Source organism: Cornus florida, unplaced genomic scaffold, assembly GCF_030987335.1.
Source record: "Cornus florida cultivar Cherokee Brave unplaced genomic scaffold, ASM3098733v1 CherokeeBrave_3.0.0_Hap2_Chr09, whole genome shotgun sequence".
Taxonomy (NCBI): Eukaryota; Viridiplantae; Streptophyta; class Magnoliopsida; order Cornales; family Cornaceae; genus Cornus; species Cornus florida.
Genome location: NW_026775579.1, coordinates 29694047 through 29718703, shown reverse-complemented (window position 1 = coordinate 29718703; position 24657 = coordinate 29694047). Strand labels below are relative to the sequence as shown.

Sequence of the window (24657 nt, the reverse complement as noted above, 5' to 3'; positions counted from 1 at the left end):
AATTTATATGAAGATTTTTTTTTTTAATGTTTTTTGAATTTTAAATGTTAGTGATCATTGAGGTCTCCTTCATCTTACTATTTTAAGTAGAATCTCTATTGCGCTATCAAACGTACTTAATTGAAAAAGCGTATAATTTATTCATAATAATGAAATACTGAATTGAATTATCAAACATCAACTAAGTGACATAGATCAAGCTTCCAATGAGCCTCTCTCTTAAAAGAAGAATGCAAACTCCAAGGCATCTAATGCTAGTAAAATGATATGCAAACTCCACCGCATCTAATGTTAGTAAAATGATATCTACTGTTTTATTTTTTCTCATCCTAATCAAAGCCATAGTCAAACATACACTTTTTACTACATAAGGCTTTGTCTGGAATCAAAAACTGGTTTTATTTGAATTTCCATGCTAAACAATGACAAGGAGGAGTTCACATGCTCAGGGAGAGAGTACAAGTTATCAAAGATTGCTGAAGGAGAGTTTGAGGCATGAAAAGTGTTGAAGGATTTATATATAATGCAATCAGCTATGAAAGAAAAGAATAAATTGGTAGGAAAAAACAGAGAGCTAATTCAAGCTAACGAATAGCTTAAATATCCAAAACTCAATCTCAAAAAAAGGGAGAGGTAAAAGTTGTTGTAGTAGACAATTCCGCTCTTTCCAAAAGATTCCACCAAGCACAGAGGGGGGTCATCCTCCAAGAGTCACGAGTATGAACCCACCCTGTGGCCCCTCCAAATCCCTTGAAGTCCGGGGCATAACCCATTGAATGCCAAACAGACCAAAAATAAGACTCCGACAGAGCAATGCAAAAGAAGGTGATCACAGACTCTCCATCATTCTTGAACAGATGCAGAAACTATTAGATTTGAAAAGGAAGAACCATCCATTAAATACTTCCCTTCAAAACTATTTTACAACCAAAAAAAGATACTTGTCTTTAATAGTTCTATTATTATTATTAAATAAAAGGAGAAGAGTGAAATATTTCAGTAGAAAAATCTACAATAAGCATTACAAGCCTATATGCATGTTCATATAACAAATTTTATTATGTCCGGAATTTCCCAAATTAGTATTCAGGTTTAAAATTTTATCAGGTTCTTGTTATAACCATAATGTATAGACTTGTCAATAGATCGGATTTTGATCCAAATCCAATTCGATTATCCGGAAATTCAATAAAAAATTCGATAATCCAATAACAATCCGAATCCAATAATCCGTTACCTTAACAAATCGGATATGAATTATAAGTAATCCGATCGGAGAGTGATCCAATCTGATTAAAATTATACATATATAGTTATTACATTACAATATACTATATATGAATGTTATATATATCAGTTATATACTATCAAATTTATATATATTAATTATCTACCATTATATTCATTTGGTTGCTTAGTTATATTATGCATCATCTTGTATATTAACAATTCTCCACTCAATCTAACTTATATATATTTTAATTCGATTCTAAATCCATTCCGATCCGAATTCGAGCCAATTAAGATATGGATTGGAACATTCAATCCGATAAACCGTTAGCGATCAAAATCCGATAATTTGTTAGCTAAAGAAAGTAGATATGGATTTAGTCGATCCAATCCGTTGACAAGCCTAATCATGTATGGGAAGTAGTTGAACATGCCTCAGCAGGGCCAGTAATCAGTAAAGAGGATGCCACTAGGTGGAAAAACAAGCTCCAGGATTTAAGGCCAGTGATAGATCTATGCCCCATTCTTAATCAAGATGCTAGAGAGTATTTTAACAAAAAAAAAAAAAAAAAATAGACGCTAGAGAGCAGCTAATTTCATAGGCAGAAAACGCAAACTGTTCTGGCTGATTTTTGGAATATGGTATTTTGCATTCGAAGAGGGGTGAGCTTGATACAATGAAAACGTCACGGATTCAAAATAAGGATTTAGCCTCTCCGTATGTGGAGGTAAAATTGTGGTATATCTAACCTTCTCCAGACCCCTCGAGCTTTGTGCACTGGATTTGCCCATCTTTTTTAGTATTTTGCATTGGAAGGAAAAAAGCATAGAGAGAGACTTAGAATTATTGTAGTCTTTCAAGGATTAGTATGCAAATTTAGAACGCTGACAACAGCCATCAAGAACAAGAACCATAGCCAGAGAACTATTTTCAGAAGCTACAACAATTTTATGATAAGTTGACTTCCTAGTTGAAATCACAACCGTTCTCAGACAATATTGCATCTAGAACTTCAAGTGTCGTTACAATTCCTCATAGAGCAACAATATTTGAAATAATAAAAAAAAAACGTGGGGAATTTTCTTTAAGAATTTAGAATACAACATTCATTGATTCATGTAATACGATAGTGTTATTTTACAGTTAAAACTCTGGTTTCCAAATCCCTATAATTGAAGGGAATAAAAGATGGAAAAATGGTGGCCAAACTGAGAGGTATTACAAGAACAATCGACCAATATAAATTATACAAAGTGTAATGAGAAACTATTGCCATTGCATCCTTAAGAGCTGGTGGAGAAAACAAAAAATATATATATCTAATAGCAACTGCATTGAATTTTCAATGCTGGTAATTAAAAGATTACGATCATGCAATGGCTGAAGTAATTGTCTCTGCCTCTGTGGGACGCCATAATGTCTTTTCAACACACAACAATCCTTCACTGTCCTTTGAATACGTCAATCGGATCTCCCACTGCAGAGACCTTGCCATGTTCTCCACCTCCGCTATGGTCTCAACATTGTCCCGCACTATCAGCTTCCCTTCTGGCCTTAGAATCCTATCAACTTCTGCAATCACTGCAGCAAGCTTGCACCTGTGGCCAGGAAAATATATATATATATATATCAAGTTAAATGGAATTATTGTTGAGCATCTTTTCTGAGGGCTAAAGCAACAAAGAATATTTAATTTTTATTACAAACCTTTTCTTGGTATCAGAGAAGATATGATCTGCATGTATAAGATCGTAAGATCGGGGGTAAGTGCTGAATGATTCACACCAATCATGGTATATCCCAAACAAGCCGCGTTCATATATTATTGGAAGTGTGTCTGGTGAATCAATTGGAACAACATTCATAACCCACACTTTCAGGTCTTTCAGTGCTGCAGCAAATCTGGAAGCATTCGGATTAAGAATAAACACAATACAGTTAGAAATATGAGCATAATATTCTTCACTTGAAAGAAAATTCTATATAAAGATGCAGTGATGAAAATAAAAGAAAAGAAATCATATCCTTCCCTGTTCACGATGTCATAGTTAATTCATTTTATATTTAGTGTGCCACAACACGGTACAGAGGAGCAGGCCGGTCATTTTGAGTGAACAAGAATGACTACTCCGTCTAATGTATTGCAAATAAACTAATTTTGGTATCATGTAAAGACGTAATGCATCCCCCACCCCATTCATTCTTACCAAAAGCACAATTTGTTAAGTGCAACTAATTAGGGCCTGCCATGGATGACAAATTTCATCCTAGAAATGTTTAATAGAATTTCAAATGCTTACCCTCCATATATAGCTCTCATGTCCATGACATTCCTCACTGAAGACCAGTTGATTCCCAAACCATTTAAGTATGACATGGACACAACATGTTTCCAGTGCTTAAAATCAGCAGCAAAGTCTTCTGGAGCTGCTTTGCCATAAACTCCAACCTGAGAACTCTTCAACCAATAAGGTGGTTTTTTCAACCTTAGCGGCCATTGCTCTGGCCACTGCGACCCACGCTCTAATGCATCAGCTGGAGCTTTGTGCAGGCATGCCTCAAGTAGTACATTCCTGAATTCAAAGAATATATAGAACAATTTTAGGCATCTGTGTTGAGAAGAAAATTCGTTAAGACAACTAACAAAGTGTTTGCTTCAATAAAAGAGGGGCTTCAGTAGCCAAATGAAGCACCCTTTGGAGGCAGTACATTGTTCAAAAAGAAAAGGCTACTTTCTAACAGCAGCAGCTTTATTTATCAAAGATCAGGTGATGAGCATGCTTTAGTAGTTCGTCAGTGTACAATATTCCCTGTTTTCCTTTAACCAAATGACATAAAATGCACATCTTCTACCCAAGTCCCAAGGTAACAACTAGCAACTTTAGCGCACAAAACTAAAAAACGAAGGACAAAAGGAAATGTGGTATCCACTTCATATAATTTTTAGCACTCCTGATGCATTAATCACATTATTGAGAGCAAATATATCCAAACCCCCAGGCCCTGCCCCTGAAAAAAGGGGGGGAGGGGGAAACCAGAGACGGGCAGAGAGAGAGAGAGAGAGAGAGAGAGGAGGTCTTTACTTTTAGTTTAGTATAACAATATATCTGTGCCATGCAATCTTGTTTTGAATGAATATTAACAGGATATTTGACCATCCAAAGTTAATTGGTGAGTCCATTGCTTTCAAAGAAGGGTTTGAAGAAATTAACCATCTTTTTGATAGCATGAATATTTGTATCTTTATTTTACTTGGAACCTGTTAAAATAGAAGGATTACACATTCCAATACATGAACTTATCTTAATTTTATTTTAATGATTATGGCGATCACCTCGTGTTGCTACCAACTTGTGTTTCTCACTTTACGTATAATATAATACAATGGACAGATTTGAACACGAAAAAGCATACTCATAGCAAATGTTCCAATAAGACTATGTTCAGGTTTCTATAGAGTCCATAGGCACATTTATTACAGAATCAAGTATTAAAATACTAAAGCAGTGCCACAGTAGACCTACGCAAAAGTATATGTAGCAAGTTTATTCATGTGCAGTAAACTTTATATTTTACCCAATTCATTTTTGGAAAATCTGTTATCAAATACTTTCTGACCAGATTTACAGTACTTTTTACTTATCATAGCCTAAATTTGTATCGCAGACCCCTAGGCCTGTCAACGGATCGGATCGACTAAATCCATATCCGATTTCTTTAGCTAGCGGATTATCGGATTTGGATCGCTAACGGTTTATCGTATTGAATGTTCCAATCCATATCTTTATTGGCTCCGATTCAGATCGAATTGGATTTGGAATCGGATTAAAATATTGTCCCTAACATGTCTAATTATAAGTTAGATGGAGTGGAGAATTGTTAATATATAGGATGGTGCATAATAAAACTAAGCAACCAAATGAATATAATGGTAGATAATTAATATATATAAATTTGATAGTATATAACTCATACATATAACATTCATATATAGTATATTGTAATGTAATAAATATATATGTATAATTTTAATTGGTTCGGATCACTGTCCGATCGGATTACCTATAATCCATATCTGATTTGTTAAGGTAATGGACTGGATTCGGATTGTTATCGGATTATCGAATTTTTTATTCAATTCATATCCGGATAATCGGATCGGATTTAGATCAAAATCCGATCCATTGACAGGTCTACAGACCCCAGATGCAGTAATAAATACAATAACTTAGAAACAGAGATTACAGAAAATATTACCAGGCGGCATCTGGGTCATCAGATTCTTTGCACATCTGAGGCTCATTCTGTGGTCTTTTCTCATAGCAGTCATTGGAGGTTGGTTTCTTGAATATTGCAACACCAACTTCATTCAATTTATCATTATTAATCACCACCAGGTCCCAGCACATTGCCTTTGTTAGTTTAGACATAGCTGCCATCAATTTACAAAACATAACAATGACTATGAACTGTAGGAAGAAGAACACGGAACGAAACCAAAAAGGCACTTGAAATCAATCCACAATATTTCGCAAAATAGAAACATAAATGAGGATAATGACCAAGCTACCTTCCCAAATGCCAACATCTTCAGGCACCTTTCGGTAAACCGGAGTAGCAGACCACACAAAGTAACCACCAGGTCGCAAGAGACGATTCAGCTCCAATAGAAGTTTACCACCTGCGGTGCTCCTTAAAATAAATTTCAAGGCCAACAAAAAATCTTTACTAAAATAAAGCTACTGTCTGAAAAAGATGAAAACAGTCACCTTCAATGTGCCAAGGGACTCTGCACCGTGCACAATGAACAATATCAAAGACTTTACTGGGAAAGGGTAGTCTCTTGGTACCCATAACAGCTGATATAGCAGGGATGCCCCTTTCGAGAGCAAATTGCACTTGGGCTTCATGCTCATCCTTGGGAGCCAATGACATTGCAAGTACATCTCTTTCAAAAAGATATCCTCCAAAGCTGGCCACCCCACACCCAATGTCCAGTATTGCACGGGTTCTTTTTCCCAATGCAATATCAGGAAGAGACTGTTGTAGAGAAAGATTCAAAATTTCAACCATACAAACAAGATTAGAAACTTCATGGCAATTGAGCAGTGTTGCTTAGTAGAAAGAAGAAGTCGGGTGGAAAACATTAGGTATAAAAGAGCATGCTAAAACGGACGTCAAGATGGTGAAAATAGAATTATATATAAGTTGTAGAAGGCGGAAGCCATGAAAAAACAACAATTCATCACAAGCACAGGAAACAATAATAAAAAGAGATGAACAAGACACAAAATAAAAGATAAAAGCAGAAGACAGCATGTTCCATTTGGTTAGGAAGAGAATGATGTTGGAAAATGAAAGTAAAGAGAATGAAAGGAAATAATTTTCTTGCATGTATTTGGTTAGGAATTAGGATGGAAAATTGTATAAGAAAATATCATTTTATGATTTGAAGAATATGAAAGGCAACAAGAAAGTATCATTTTCATGTATTTTTTGCATGAAAGTTTTGGGTAAGTTGTGGGAATCTTACTTTCCACAGGCAACCAAAGCAATAGGTGACGTAATGAGGAATATTAAAAATTGAGATGGTCATAGGGTTTTCAACGAAGGCTATCGAAATACCACAGAGAATAAGCAAACAGTTTCAGATTGCATGCACAAGTAAAGAAAAGAGGAAGGGGGGAAATCATTTTAATAGTTACAGATGCATCAATGCGAATCTTCATTGGAAATATGAAATGACATGAAATAATGGTGAAAAGGGGTCTAGTCACCCATCGCGCTAACTGAAACAGAGATTTGACAATGGATTTGAAATCCAATGTTACAAAAGATGATATCAGGGATATTTAGGGTTTGTTAGGTATTCATAGAAAGTTGAAGTCAAGTAATATAACTATATCAATTTTCTTTCCTTCTATTCACTGAGATAAAATATTTCAAAGAAATAACAAGTCAGTAATAGACTGGATAGAAACCTAACTTTTGGTATAATTTTTCACTAAGTGGTTACTCTCAGACTCAAATTGGTTTTCTCATGCTTGGCAGCCTAAGCTTCTGCTATTGTACCAACAGTGGCACCCAAATATACAGAATTAAATACAAAAATATTTGAAAATACAAGTTCTATATATATATATATCACTTCATCTATGTTAGTTCAGATGACTTATTTTTGTCTCAAGTCAAAAACCAAGAGTTCGGATTGCAGTGGGCAAGGAACCATAGTGAACCTTTAGTCAACATATAATGAGCATGTTATCCTTTTTATAATATATGCATAAATGTATTTATAGTAAGATGAATATAGGAGCTTTTAAGTCAGTTGCGACAAGTTACCCTTCATCTATGTTAGTTCAGATGACTTTCTGTCGCAAGTCACAAACCAAGAGTGAAGGATTGCAATGTGCTGTTTCTAATATATGCACAAATGTATTGATAGTAAGAATGAATATTAGAGCTTTTAAATTAGTTGTGACAAGTTACCCTATACCTCATGCAAAACATGGTACAAAGAAGCTCAAAATTCTCCCCAAAAGTTTTTATGTCGAGATGTATATAATTAACACAACACATTACTAAATGGTTCTTTCTATGTTTGGCAATAAAACCCGGAGAACAGCTTAAACGCACAAATGCATATAGACACAGCAAAATAATGTATCATACATGTACCACACAATGCATCATGAACAAATTAAGAATGAGAATACTATGAAATTTTATGGGCAGAAAAGGAAGCATGGCAGAATTAACAAATAATATATGGACAGCAAAGGCAGTATGGCGGAATTAACGAGGACTAACTTGTTGGATAAAATCAATGTAATGAAGGGCACCATGCTTAAACTGAGTCCCACCACCAGGAAAAGTAAGGTAATCACCATCAGCTTTTACCCAATTTTGATGACCTTTAACCTCTGCAAGCTTGGTGTGGGGAACATTATAGTACCATATCTGCAAATTGAGTTGAGTAGCTCGCTTTAACCAGGACAATCTACAACTAGAAGAGGTTTTTCATATGAATCAGTGGAAATAAGAGATACCTGTTCCCTGCTTTTAGGCCAGCTAATTGAGCGTCTGTATCCTTCAGGTAGACGGACAAGGCAAGTTGGAGCTTCATCTGGGCAGTGTCTTTCTCGATGTTCATAGTGTCTTGTACTTGTAAGCTTTCTAATAGCTTGCACATTGTCAAGACAGGGAATATAGTCTGGCCCAGCAGTGACATTACAAAGTTTCCACATATGGCCACTTTGGTCCTTGGACAATAAAGATTTTTGTGATTCCTTCTCATTCTCAGACTCAGCTGCTTGAGTTGACCAAGCCCCATTCTGAGTGTTAGTTTCTTTCAAAATCTCAGACTGAGCCCCAGCAGTGGAGACCTCATTTGCAGCATGGTCCTTTGCCTGGTCTTCCATCTTGTTTTCACCGGAGCTTTCTTCTGAACTCTTATCTTGATTTTCTCCAACATTCTCGTCGCTCTGCTTGTCCACTTCATCTTCTTGCTTTGGATCCTCTGTATCTGATTTTTTCTCACCATCATCCAAATTTGTTTTATTCTCACTTGAGCTGTCCTCCGATTCTTGCTGCTCACTTCCATTTGATTCACCGCCCTGTGTATTTGTATCTCCTGAATTTGATTCCCCATCTCTTGGATTAGATTCATCATTTTCCTTTTTTACATCTCTATCATTTTCATCCTCTCTCTTGGATTCCTCTTCAGGCTCACTTTTCTCTTCAGCATTTTCCTTCACAAACTCTTCTTCCTGCATTCCCCCGGAAGTATTCTCAGACTCTTTTTCAACTAAATTTTGACTGTCCTGGATATCAGAGTTGTTCTTATCCCTAAAATTTTCAGGGTTACCATCTTTTATTGCATCCTCTGGTAAATCACCTGAACCATCCTCAAATTGCTTAGAATCATTCTCGGCTACTTTCACCTCAGTTTTAGGCTCCTCAGAAGACAAGTCTGAGTTCTGAACAGGGACAACAGATGAAGACATCAACATCCAAACCCCAACTAAACAAACACCAACAAACATGACAACAGTAACAGTTGAACAGTAATTGGATGACTTCCTCCCATCAACACGGGAATATCTTCCCAAAGCCATGTTTTAGGTACAGTTTTTAATACTGTGTACCTGAAAAGGGAAAATTAGAAATAATAAATAATAAAACCCAGAATAAAAAATAACTTAAAAAAAAAATAAAAAATAAAAAATTTGCTTCTTATACCAGTTGGATTTTCAAGAGACTAAAGAGAAATACTAGTCAAAGCAATGAATCAAGTACAGAATAAGAAATTGAATTAGCACAGAGACACAAATAGAAAGACATGCAGCCAAAGTCCACCACAATCACTCAGATCTAACTCCAGGGGTAGCAAATCAAAGATCATAAGCAGAAACCTATAAGAGGCATTCAATTTAGGGTCCAGAAAAGAAGTAATGTGTGTGAATATGTAAAAAAATATATAGAGAGAGAAAAATGTGAACTGTTGACATTCTACTGGAAATGGTCTTTTTCAATTCATTCACATGTGTTTGCTGGGGTATGCCCCAAACCTCATTCCATTGTACTGAATGTTCTATTCTGTGAAATGGAAATCAACTCACTTATGAAAAGGGGGAAAAAAAAAGGTAATTGGGCACATACGGTTTGGTCTGTTTGCGTGGGTCTGCCAGAGTCCCAAGTGGACTCTGTATGTCAGTACAAAATATCCCTAACTAACACAATTGGTCTGTACCAATCAGACATTATTGGTCTTATGCAAGCAATGTAATAAACTACGGATGCCCCTTCCGTTAAGGTCATTGTTGCCTCAAAATGAGGACTTCTAACAATTGAAAAAGATACAATTTGGAATGACAATGAGTATAAAATAAAAGTACCTAGTCTTTTGTCCTCTAAAATATTAACTTTTTAAATATGCAATGAACCCACCTTACCAATTTTAACCAAATCTGTCTACCACTTTGTACAATTAAAACAACGTACTTCCTTCTTTTCCTTCAAATCATACTCCAAGAATTATGACCGATTTATATACTAAACCGGTCTTGTATCAACTATTTACTCTGCATCCAAATTACATTGAATCAAGTATTGACTTGATCGATTTCATATTTCCAATCATAAGATTTAGAATGATTTGCATATCAAACCGGGCTTTCGAATTATCTTAAAATTTTAATAAGTGTCTAAGTACTAAAATCCCTATGCTGAATTGTCCTAATCGGTCTACATAGCACAATACTGAAAATGACATAATTTGGCATAAACATGTTGGATGATTGTACCTAAATTGGCCGGACACATTTGCTTTAAATTTAATTAACCTCTTCGATATCATATTTTGCCTGACTTCATTTAGGTCTCATTTTAAAACAAAAAAAATTATGCCATATTCCTTGTGACCGATTTTTTAATTAAATTGATGTATTCATACTCTGCATTTGAATCATCCCACCAACTGCTTGTGTTAAGCATTCCTTGCATGAAATTTTCTAATTGTCAAGACCGTTGGGAATTTCTTCTTGCCACATGCAAATGTTGTGATTTTTGGGTATAAGCACTTACCATTATAGAACTTCTAGCACAAATATAAACATCGTATACATCTTTTCAACAATATTTTTAAATATCTCAATTGAAAAGAAATTATGTCTCTCTAAGAAATAAAAGGTGCAAATGTCATTTAAACATGTGAGCATTATACAAACTATATCAGTTGTGAGTATTTATATACATGTTAGCATATGTTATAAGTTTCTACACACTTTCTGTTTGTAAGTATTACAATAATAGGATTGTTAATCCAAAACAAAAAAGTGAAATTAATAGGTAATAATCATTAAATACACTAGTAAACCATGTTGGTTCTTGAAAATTATTAGTTATTAGTTTGTATGGTGTATGTGTGTGAAACTAAAAATAAAATAAAAACAACAGTATATTAGATGTACACAAAGAATATGCTGGATGGAAAAAACCAACGTTGAAAGAAATTCTTCAATAATAAAAAAATGTCAGAATGGAGTGTGAGAAAGGATTCGGGATATGTTCCCCTTTTGAAGGCTTTCTAATACATATTTACTTATCAAAAAAAAAAAAAGTGCGAGAAAGCATACATCAAATCATTTCTATGTGTAACTTATAGTTTAAATCACTATATACTCCAAAGATCTTAGACATGAATTACATCGATTTGAATAAGATATTAGTTTTAAAAATCACTCACAAGGTTTCACACAAAAGCTCCAAACTCAAATGCATGCCCTCTTGATCCTTTACATTAGCCATCATAAGAGAATATGATGTAGAAGAAGACTTCGATTAAAGTGATGACCTCCTCACTCGACCTCCCTTATACATTAAATGTAACATTTGGGGCCTTTTAGGGTCACAGTAATGTTTATCTATGATCACCATCATTGATACCAATCAAGACTTTATGGCCACTTACCATTACCTATGATGACATAGTTAGTGATATAGTTATGTGCTTATAAATAACTCATGGTGAACTTACAACCTCAAGGGTTATAGCCGGGTGGTATCTCATCTACTTCTCAACGTAAAAGGTTGAGTGCTCAAGTCCCTACACGGGCAAAGTGAGCGTATGGCATATTTGCTAGGGAAAAAAATAGTGAGATTACAAGTTCTAGAACTCATAGAGTTTCTTCACCCCTCTTTCTTTTTCTAAGTAGCACTGACACGGACATGGGACATAGACAGGATACAACACTAATACATCAACACATTAAATCCTAAAAGAGTATCACATGGACACAACGTTTACATGAGTATAAAGTTTTATGTTTATGCATCTATTAAATAAGACAATAATACAACTTATTTAATTTCTATACTAAGATCTACATATACAAGATCAAATTAATAAGAAACAGGTGATAATAATGAAAGTAATGAAATCACATGCTATGTATTAATTTCTAGCAGAATAATAAAAAAAAAATTTTAAAATAGAAAAACAGACACCCTCTGCGGCACCCAAACAAGATCTTCCAACTATCAGCTGAATTTCTGAATTTAGCTCAACATTGTCCACCAAAATTCTTTTTCCCCAAATTCGAGATACTAATAGCTGTGTAATTCATTTTCCAAATCGGTAATTATGGAACCATATTAAATAAGGTGTCCAAAATAAAAAACTAAGCTTTAAGAGAAGAAAGTGAACCATAAATGACCAATAAGATCAAAAAAGTAACTTTCTATGGGAGTTAGTTTGAACTAAATCAATCAACTTTTGACCAAGATCTAAAGAGCAAATTAACATCAATTGAATCTAACCCATCAGTACAAAACATTGAACCAAAAATCACATACTAGCAAAAAGGGAACAACCCATAAAAACAAACTTCAAAAAATGTGCACTAGATTCATACAATCGAATATTAATACAAATATATATATATACAAAAAAGAAAACACAGAGAGTCTTGTGATTTTAGGAACAAGAAGTACCTCTTCTTACTTGGCAGAGACTGATTCGTTATGGATCTATTGAAGGGGGTTTAAGCTCATTTTCTACAAAAAGAGAGAGAGTTGAGGAAGCATGTCAGTTGAGAATTGAAGATATATAGGCTTTATAGCAGAGAAAATATCTGTTCCCTTTACTTCTGGAGAGAGAGAGGTAACAGTCATTTAACTCACGAGCCATGACCCATCACTCCGTGTTTAAACAAAGTTTATATTAGAATATACCAGAGAGAGAGAGACCATTTGCCGACTTGCCGTACTCTTGCAAAACCAGAGCAAGTTGGAAAATAATAAAAGAATAAAAATGTCGGTTGGAAGTGTAATTTTGTGAGATTTGCAAATGGTTTTTTTGTAAATATGAAGCGTTTGACTGTTTGAGGAGATCTATAAATTGTGCCAATTGGAAAGCAAAAATCCAATGATTCTATGACAACAAAGCGTTTGTGGGGGCAATCATGTCTTTATGAAATTAGGTTTAGATTTGAATGCGCAAATTTTCAAGATGTGAACTGTGAAGACCATTATTGTTTGCAAGATGTGGGGCCAATCGGAAGATTTCAACTTAGAGAAGAGAGATTGTAGAGTTTGGAAAAAATTTGGTTGTACAGACTTTAAGCCCCCATTCAATAATGCAAGGACTTTATTAATTCTAACCATGTGGAAGATGTTGAGATGATGGCCACCGAGGATGGTGATTGACAACACAACCATGCACCGACAGACCAAAGCTAACCCTCTTATATATTTATATAACATTTATATAGATATATATGTATATAGATATACACACTACAATAAATAAATAAATAAATAAATAAATAAGAACAGTCGAGCAGGACGACAAGGATTTGAGCAGGGTTAATATATGCAATTTTACAAACCTCAGTAAATAAGAAAAAACCTCTGACACCCTCTCAAGCTCACCAAACCTCAAGGATTAGCCCTCAAGACCGAAACATTCTGAGATTAAAGTTTTTCTCATGTCCACCAAACCCAGAGGTAATTCCCGTGTCTCAAAAACCCTAAAAGCTTTTCTCAGGTGCTCTTTGAGGCCCAAAAATCCTGAGCTCTTCGAGGCCAAAAAATCCTGAGACTCTCTCAAACCTTGAATTTTTTTAAAAATTTGAGTTATTGGTAAAGTTTTTTTTTATAACTTTCCTAAAAACAATTATTTCCTTTAGACTCAACAAGTAGAGAGATTTGAAAGTGGGCCAAAGATTTGTATCCTTTCTCACATTCTTTTTGCCAGGCCCCAAAATTTTTTTATTTATATATTATAATCTTCCTAAAAAAAAATTTGTTTTCTATTATTAAACCTTTAACAATAGAGAAATATAGTAGTGGACCCAAAATATTTCTAGGGGTAAGTGCAAGAAACACCCCTAAAGTATACATTTCATAGCATTTTTACCCCCTGTTTAAAAAGGTGTACAAAAAACACCCATATTCTTTTCAATTTGTGCAAAAACACCCCTCAATTAATATAATACCCATTTTACCCTTTTACTCTACCAAAAATATCCCTACCAAACCTAATTCTCCACCCCTAAAATGGTAACCACCGGGCGAGTTCGTGAGATTGGGAAAGCCAGTTCGTTAAACAACCAGTAAAACAACCAAGCTTACCTTTTAACCTAAAAAAATACCAGTAAAAGAATCACTTCCCAAATCTCATTAGGTTCCAAAGAGAAAAATACTCCTATGCCACGATGGTACAGGTTATGGCACTCAAAACAGTTTCGCATACACCAAGTAAAGCAACTCAATTGCAAAGCCACTGAGATACATGAATTCGTGCTTCATTCAATATTGTGCAAAGCCACTGAGATACATGAATTCGTGCTTCATTCAATATTGTACAAGAATCAGCTGAATCACAAAGGCCAATAAAGACTGAAAAGTATGTGCTGGTGCATTGATTTATATGAAAACCAAATCAAAGTATCCTCAATTGCAAAAGTCAAGGAATTCAGGCAAGTAAGATGGTCATCCTTATTAGTTGCATTATAGAATTCGAAGTTTTTTTTTTTTTAAGTATTACAGAATTCAAAGTATTTACATCTCATAATCATGTGTGCATGAAGCCATCACTGTGCCCAGGTCCTCTTCACAGCCGACCGCAGTTCACCACCGCGAGTTCACCGTCACAGCCCGTTGGTCGCCGGCAACTGATTCAGTCCAGCCCTCCACCGGCCGAGCTCTCCTTACCGTTCTCCATCTCTTACTCGTTGCCGCCTCCATCACGACCGAGCCACATCACCAAGCTCTCTCTTGCTCGCTGCAGCCTCCATCACAGCCGATCTTCACCTCACCAGCCGTCCCTCAACATAGCCGAGCCCATCTTCTCCTTGCCTGCCGGTGCCGCGCCGACCCATCACAGCCAAGTACTCCGTTCCAAGCTCGCCACTCAAGCCGTTGCTTCACCACTCACCACCCAAATCCAAATTCCAGTTAAGGGCGTTGAGGAACTAATCCTCTGATTTCGCAGAGTTCTCTAGCAGAGGCCCAAATTGAGTAGTCTGAGAGAAAACAGAAGTTTGACGGTAGAGAATTGCAGATTCCAGCGACAAGGTGAGGAACCAATCCTCTGTTGGGTATGGGTTGGGATTGGGATTATGTGGGTGTGGCGGCAAGGGATGGCTGATGAAGAAGAAGAAAAGGGCTAAACCCTTTTTAGTCCTTTCACAAAATAATTTTTTTTTTTTTATATATATTATAAAATGTGTTGCTAAGGGCATTTTAGTCCAATTTTTGTAAATAGGACATATTTGCACAAATATCATAGTTTAGGGGTGTTTTTTGCACTGGAGGGGTGCAATATGCACTGTAAGCATACTATAGGGGTGTTTTTTGCATTTGACCCAATATTTCTATCCTCCTATGTGGGCGGAGACCCCTAAATTTTTTTTTAAAAAAGAAAGTGAAGTGAAGTGAACGGAAATTAAGTTTTCAAGTCAGTTTAGTTAACACTTCAAAAAAAATCAAGAAAATTATGTAAAATTATTATTTTATGATTTAAATAGTATGTAATTTACCATAAAAGAAATGATAATATTGTAAGTTCACAAAACTTTTTTAGTAAATCAAAATTTTCTTATGTTTTTTGCAAGAAAATTTTATGAAAAAATTAGGTAGTTCTGGAACTGATTTTCGTCAAAAATTTTCCTTCCCTGACTAACCAAACTCCTAAAATGTTTAAAAATTTATATTTCCTTTCTTTTCTTACTATTTCCATCCAACCAAACAAAACCTAAAGATGGTGTTTATAGAAAATTATTTAGAATTATATACAAATCTCTATCAACAAGTCTTGGGAGCATGGGAAAAAAGAAAAATTAAAGTATTGTGAGAGCACGATGGCAAGAATGCCAACAACAATAATGATATTATATATGTTAATATTTTTAGTTATAAATAAAAAAAAATCTATAACTACTCATTATATAAATTATTAAAGTACTTCTCTATTTTAATCATAATAATTGTATAGATTAAACCTTGTGAGATTTGTTTAGTTAGAATTATTTATTAATTTTTAAAAATAAAATTATCAAGATAATTGTGATATATATTTGCAAAAATAGGATCAAAGTATTAAAAAAAAAAAAAAAATTGAAATTAAAGTTTTGAAAAATTGAAACAATTACTAAAGAAAAATTTATTTTCTTTCTTATATTAGTTTTGTATCTATTTATTTGGGTTGCACTTTTTTTTTTCTTTTTTTCTTTTTTTTTGGGGGGGGGGGGGGGGTGGGGTTATATATTTTCAAAGACATATGTATATATACACACTTAGTAAGATCAATATTTATATAAAAAAATTATATTACAATTATTTACATTTTTTCAAAATTTTACATAATACTAAATCGCACCACCCCCAAATCCAGATTTATGGCTCCACACCTGCTTGGATCACCTGGTTTTTTTTTTTTTTTTTTTTTTTTTTTTTCTCTCTCTCTCTCTCTCTCTCACACACACACACACACACATATATACTAGTAAAAAATACGTGCAATACACGTGGTCAAAACTTAAAATTTAATTTATAACTTTTATAACGAAAATTTATTTTTATAAATAATTAATAAGAAAATTGTTAAGTAATTAATATTTTTAATATTTATGAAGTCATTATAAATATATATTTATAAGAATTGCAGTTTTATTATTTCTTTTATTAAAAAAATTTTGTAAACAATAATCAAGTACAAATAATAAAAAATTAATTGTATTCTAAACCTAAACTAAACAATAATCAAGAGAAATAATACAGCTTCTATATGTAAAAAAATTAGTTGTGATCATATGTAAAAAATTAATTGTGATACAAAACTAAACAAAATAATAATCAAGCAAAAATAATATAGTTTGTATATGTGTGGAAAATCTAAGATTCTCACTGGACTATAGGGTAATCTCAACCGAATAATGGATATCTTAAGAAAAATTGCATACAAGGTGGTTAAGAGTCCCCTTCTACCATGCAGCGGCCCTGGTTTTTAGGCCAGCTCGTCTTGTGATGAACCGAACGTAGATCCTATAACGAATCTAGAATGAGAAAGTAAGAAACAAGACAACGGTCCCCTAAGGCACAACACACCTCTAAGACACTTTGATGACCTTCTATGAGGTCGTGGAACTCAATGAGAACTGACGCGGAAGTAAAAGATCAGAAATATGACAAATAAGTCCTCAGGGGCAAAATAGTCATTTTACATGGAAATGACGTCCCTAGAATGTATATTATTTTCGAGACACATCCATGACTTCCAGTGAAGTCATGGAACTCAAAAGAAAGTAGCGGAAGCGAATTATAAGAAAACTGGACAAAAATAGCCCCAAGGCAAAATGGTCATTTCTGAAAATATAGATTCGGGTGCTACTGAGCACACCAATAGAAAGACAATGAAAGATTAATCAAGATGGACTCAAGAATCGAAGGAGAAACGGCAAAACAATGAAAAACGGACATACAAAGCAAAAAGGGTAAACTGGTAATTATCTAGGAAGATCCAAGTGCAACCGAGCACACCGTTGGAAAGACAGCAAAAAAATAGTCAAGTTCAAAAAAATTTTTACTCGATTTGGAGTCCGGACGAGGGAGAAAGGTCAAAAACAAAAAGAGGGTCATGACAGTTACAGTGCTGCCGACTCACTGCTGCTGTAACTAAAAGTAAAAATGGGCATCTAAACGGACTTTTTTTGGAAAAACTCAAAGAAGAAACCCCCCCTAAAATCAAGTTTTTTACTTGTTATCGTGGACGAAAACAAAAAAAAAAAAAAAAAAAAAAAAAAAAAAAAAAAAAATGCATTACAAAATGCCCAGAATGCCCCCAAGAAAATTAGGTCAAGAGAGTAAAAATCATTCCTAACAACTGCCCAAGGAAAGGAAATGGGACTTCGGGAGGTTTTTAAATTGCCTAAATTGAAAATGCAATCTTAAAATACACCCACAAGACCCCCGGAAGTTTCAAATCGGTCGTCACACTTTTAAAAAAAAAGTCGATGAATAGTACCAAGTACACTTGCGTTAAAATCAGCAAAAAAACCTGGCAGTTAGGATTTTTCGGAAAAAAATGGGTTTTTGAGGGCCAAGATGATGTTTTCTGGAAAAATACAAAGAAGAAACCCTCTCCGAAATCGAGTTTTCTACCCAATAACGTGAGCGAAAATTAAAAAAACACATTTTGAAATATCCGAAATGCCCCTAGAACATAAAAGGGTAAAAACTCAAAAAAATGCAACCTTAAGTTTTTGTTTCATTAAGAAGGGTATTGTTTGCCAAAGTGAGCATGTAAGTATATGTGATATTATAAGATAGACGTACTAGAATGTCCTATGGCCTCATGGCATGTTGTATGTAAAATATGACCCTTCAATGCATGAAATTTCCTAACTTTCATAAGCAACAATGAAGTTACAAATTTGCATGCATATCACATAAGTATCTTTGGCCCTTGGTCTCATTACATATGAGTCAAATACATTGCATAGAGTGTAATTATGTACACCTTACATAAATGGAATCAAATATACACATTTTGACCTAAAAGAATACAAGTGGCATTTCAAGCCAACCTTTACAAGAATTAAAACCTTCAAGTCTATAATCATCCAAACAATGATGAACATCACGAACCAAGTCCTAATCACTGATCCCGAGACCTCAAGCTCGTATCAGTGTTCATATATATAATATGTAACGTCATCAATAAAGCCATATTTAACAATGACACAATGTAGCGTGTCTTGACTTATTAGCCAGCCCATCTACTTATCAAACATCAAAACCATATTTAATAATGACATACAATATCAAGGAGCCTAGCCTATTAGTTATCTCAATGATCACATCACGAACATTCATTAATCTTATCATGATCGCATAATTAATAAAGGACAATACTTGAGTCCTCCCATGGGAGGTTGAAGTTCATCCTCCAGGTGATATAGACCAATAAAATTAGAACACATGTTCAAAAAACATAAAAAGTAAAAAGATAGGTATTACCCATTTCTAACGGGCCACCCCCCTCTCTTCTCTCTCTCTCTCTCTCCCCATACAATGTAATTTTCCATACCCAACCTCCATCTCAATCCCCAAAATTCCTCTTCCAACCTTTACCGCAGCCTTCTTCCTCCACTCCTCATTATCTTCCTCCACTCTTGCCCACTACCTCCATTCTCAAACCTTATGGGTATATCATTAAACAAGTTGGAACAACATTCATTTGTATCAATTAAAGACACTGTGTTTGTGGCAATTTAAAGTCCATTCTGGTACATAAATGGAACTTTATTCTCCGGGCAGCCACTGTGTTATGGTAATTTGAAGTCCAGTCATAAAGTTCATGTAATGACCCGAACTCGGGGGTCCAAATCGTTAACTGGGTCCTTACTCGAACCCAATGACATTTAAGGGTACTATGATCATTATGCACCTTACTAAGTGTTAGGAATCATAATGATATCATACAAGTCGTTTATAACCACATCGGTCTACGAAGAAACGAAGGTTCCAACTTCGGGTCCATACAAGACCCCTAAGGTTCACAAGGGCAAAATGGTCATTTTGAGTCATAATTACGAAATAAAACTGGTACTTATGGAAAGAGGGTTCAAAATCCTTCAATTTATACCAAAATAAATGACCCAATTCGGGTTAAAAACGAAGAAGATATGGTTAATTAAAGTTCAGTAAATAAGTGAGATAAAATGGGCATTCTGAAGATCGATAGTAAATAATTGCGATCGATGGTAAATAACTAGAATCGATCGTAATTCCCATACTTATAAAAATTCTGCTAGCCCCAAAAATTAGCTCTTTGTCAATCGATCGTAAATCTCATACTTAGAAAAATTTCTGCCAACCTCGAAAATTTGTTCTCTATCGATCGATCGTAATCCAAAGTAAGATCGATCGTAGATGCCCAAAATTTTAATTTCTTCCCAAAATGCCACAATTTGGTTCATATACCTACATTTTAACAAATGATACATCTATACAACTTAAAATTTATCCCAAAACATTCATAAAGTCATAAATACTTTGCCAAAATAACGTCCATACATAAAATGGGTTCAAAATAAATCAATGAATTGAAAAAATCCTAATGAGACAACAAAAGGGAATGCTTGGTCTCAAAACTATTTGCATCCACAAAATGAGTACAAGTAGCCACTAAGTGTACATTGTAGCAACATATATACATATTTCATTACAATTCCCAAAACATCAAATATTACATTCTTCCAAAATAAACTAAACGACTAATCGTAAAAAGGTATCCATAAAGCCATCACGTGTAAGGTTGAGGGTCGTCCATGATTTCTTTCCTAGTTCCTGAAAAATGATATTAAGGGGTGAGCACAACGACTCAGTAGGTGGTGCCTAAGACGTACTCCTTGATGATCCTGTGAATCACAAATAAAGAACGGGGTATGGATTAGGGATCATGCATACTTGGGGAAAGATCAAATACACATCATCACACAATTCCAAACATAATCAATCAAATGCAATGCACTACTAATGCGATGTCAATGCAGTGCCAATGTCACTCCCTATTTTCCAAAGTCTTTACCAATGCAACAACCATCAAATTATTAATGCAACCCGGCCCGAGCTAACTCTCTGGCGCTATGAGCGAAGGATTGGCTAACTATCCCTAACCTAAGGCAATTCCTTAGCATTATTTGGGGCCTAGGTAACTCAACCACGCATGGGCAATCTCCCTATGTTCCCTCTAGATTTCATTAACACTACGGACACAAGGAGACTCCTTGTAGTTTGGTTTTCGCAAACATCATTTCAAAACCTTTCCCAATATCAACTTTTTATTCAAAAATCAATTTTCCCTTTTTCTCACCCAATGCCAATGCATTGAATTTTTCATGAATTTCAACATCATGCCAATATGAAAATTCATACATTGGCTACCATCATGCTTATATTACTTTGGAAATAATTACTACAATAATTTTCATGAAATTCACTTCACAAGTAAGACAATTTAGGTATGTAAATCATGTAATCATAAAATCATCACATATCCTCACCATAATTCGCATAAACATGCAATTTAATGCATTAAAGGCACATAGAGCATGTATATCATCAACCTCAATTTACAACTTAAATTATCATGCTTCACAATCACAAATTATACATGCTACATCACAATTACAAAGAAATTAATTCACAAAAACCAAATGATGTGAGGCTTAGAGACCCCTACCTCAAAACCAAACAAAAGCCCAAATTTTTTCCCAAATTTCAAAATTCCAAAGTAGCCCAAACGAAAATCGGTTCCGATCAACTTGAAACTTTCATTGAGCTCATTAACTTTACTTTCATTGACAAAGTCCAATTTGTAGTGGAGATGGAAGAAATCTAAGCTTGAGTTGCATAATTAGAAAGAGAAAGTGAATTCTAGAGAGAGAGAGAGAGAGCTTCAATAGAAAGAAGAAGGAGAAGTGGCCAAAATGAGATTTTTGTGGTCTTATATAGTGTCTTGGTTAATGCGGGTCCCACTTTGACCCTTAAAATATCTATTTTGCCCTATTTGCATACACATACTACAAATTTGTCACAATGATGTAATAAAACACCCAACCACATAATACCCTCCAAATAATATAATATGAGATGCAATGATCCCGAGAAATAATCCCAATAATGAAAAATCCGGGTGCGGAATCCACTTGAGACCTCTCTGCCTGAAAATCTAAAAAATAGAAAAATGACCCAAAATGTATTCATAAGAGTTCTAAACTCAAATAAATACTCTAAATCACTTTCGGAACCTTCGTGATATGCTAACCAGTGCATGGCATGTAAAACAAGGCGAGAAAATAAATAACTCCGAAAGTTCAAAAAATGTCTAAGAACTGAAAAATTTAAGAAATGTCACAGTTCATCTCATTGCTCCATTATTTAGTGATGTTTTGGGTAGCCTTTTTTCTTAAAATTGCTATACATATATTGTTGATTACTTGATTAATTTTGCTTTAACCATGCCTCATTTTATCTTAAATTTTCTACTTATCCACTAATTGTTGTCCAAAATAATATGGTCTAAGTATACCATATACTATAGTATTATTATTTAAATATTATGCAAAGATATAATATATATATATATATATATATATATATATATATATATAGCTTCTTATAAAATATAGTTATATATAAGAAATAAAATAAAAGTACACAAAATTAAAAGAACCTGATTATAAGTCGAGGTTAGAATTTGATTCTATATCCTTAAGACAGATTCGCCCAGCTATGATGCTAACGGACTCAATAGCGTCTATCTCCCAAGATATAACAATTTTTCTTCCTTCGGTAGTAGCACTACAAAACGAAGAAATGGGCAACCCAACTCGGTGTAGTACTCTCTCTTTAATAGACTCGAACTCAGACTTGAATTCACACTATTTCTATATGAATGGAAGAAGAGAGAAGAGGATAAAATAGAATTCAGAATAGTAAAAGAGAGAAAAGGATAAGAGAGAATTCAGAATAGTAGAAGAGATATTCTGAATTGGAGTAATTTGCAAATGATCCAAAGGGGGGTATTTATAGGCAACATGGTGCCTTTTCGAGTGAGTGCAACTATGGATTATAATGGTTTAGAAAAAGGTGCAACCTTTTGGAAAAAACTAAAAAATGGTTTTTAATTTAAATCCAAATACCAACGACCCATTTGTGAAACCCAACCAATTTAAATAAGCCCAACCCAACCATTTAATTAAATCCAAACACAGGCCCAAATTAAAAAAATTAACCAAACTTCAAGCCCGGATCGGACCGAGTCGGGTTAGGTACACAAAAACTTGGGTGCCCTTGGGCCCAAATCTAAATCTCATAGTTAGCTTATTTAAACTTGTTTCAACATTTTTTCCATGTGGGACAAGCATTTCCCACATTGTGCATACCTATATAGGCTTATCAAATACCTCATTTTGGAGCTAATTTCTCATTCACCCGAAAACGGATTTGAGAAAATAAATATACCACGTTCATCTCCTTGCGAAGAGGAACGCGTTCGTCTATAGATCCGCAAAAAATTCTTAGTGGAATCTACTCCAAATTTCATCCAAAGTTTCTGTTTTGCATGTTCCGTTTCCAATACTAATTTTGTCCAATTTACAGGCATTATTTTCTATGAATTGGGTAGGAGCTTGGTGAAGAGCAGACTGGCTTATGGAAGGTTTAAAATCTGATGTTTGTTGCTACCTATAGAGAGCAAGGAATGTTTATACTTTTAACATGAATACGGGTCTGAGTGGAGAATTATTCAAGTTGTTGTAGTGGATCAATTTCTAAATATGAGGAGATTTTGAATACATTAATTCTTAGGGCAACATAAGGATAATGTCAAAAGATTGGGATAAGATTGTGTAAACAAAAATTTGGTTCCTTTGAGGCAAATTTGGACATTGTCTTTGCCCTCATTTGGCCGGGATTGCTGGTGGTATACTTGTTAGAAAGAGGTCACAATGGTTGGGTGAGGAGTGCTGATATTTGTTATTTCAAGCATATATGTTAAGGACTGATGCTTCATTGGTATGTAGAGACTAGAGTACTACATCCTTATAAGAGCTATGTTATGCAGTTGGTGAATTGTTGGAATTTGTCTTGTATTATTTGAGATGGATTCCAATGTTTCTTTGAGAATATTAATGAAACAATGGCGTAAACAACTAATATATTTGAGTTGAATAGTAATGCACAAATTTTAGCAGATATGATTCCAACTGAGCTATTTTTTTTTTTTTTTTTTCATTTTTTTTAACGCCAACTGAGTTGTTTTACCTTGTTCAACATAACCTTCAAATTACCAAGAAAAAGAAATACAGAAAAGAGTCGCGTACTATGTTTGAACTATCATTTCCAGATGTATTATAATAGATACTTCTGATTAAGTATATACATATCTAAATGAAAATTTTTGTCATGTTGATAATTGAATATTGAAAAGAATACTTGAGGAAAAAAGTAATTAAGTATATGAACTGATAAAAATAGGGAATTCCATTCAATCCAAGCATAGGTAAGAAATGAAATAAATTAGTCTCCCAAATCATTCACACATTCAAAGTGGAAAAAGCTACTCCATTTATGTTTCCACATGATACAAAACTTCAACAAATAACATATGCAAGCATTTCTAAAGCTCTGAATAGTCTTGATATGGAACTAACAACTAGGAAAATCTTCAAACTTGCCGCCTTCTTATGCATTTTGTGGGAAGTTACCATAATGTGACTCCTACAAATATTGAAAAAGTATATTTATGATAAAGTTAATATAAATAAATCTATATCACTAATCTTTAACATTATCAAACATGTTGTCAGATAAATTAATTACCTAATGTAATTCGGTGTAAGATATTTTGGGTAGCC

At 34.4% G+C, this 24657-nt stretch overlaps 1 protein-coding gene across 1 annotated transcript; it reads right to left on the bottom strand.

The window, feature by feature from the left end:
* Positions 1 to 2309: 2309 nt before the first annotated feature.
* On the bottom strand, positions 2310 to 12957 carry LOC132273644 (probable methyltransferase PMT24). Its single transcript, XM_059774631.1, has 9 exons — positions 12725 to 12957; positions 8281 to 9378; positions 8042 to 8191; positions 6001 to 6271; positions 5802 to 5912; positions 5489 to 5663; positions 3532 to 3804; positions 2939 to 3133; positions 2310 to 2829 (listed from the first exon to the last, which is right to left on the bottom strand). Exons 2-9 carry the CDS (start codon positions 9346 to 9348, stop codon positions 2601 to 2603), a joined length of 2472 nt encoding a protein of 823 aa, XP_059630614.1. The 5' UTR covers positions 9349 to 9378; positions 12725 to 12957; the 3' UTR covers positions 2310 to 2600.
* Between the last annotated feature and the right edge of the window lie 11700 nt (positions 12958 to 24657).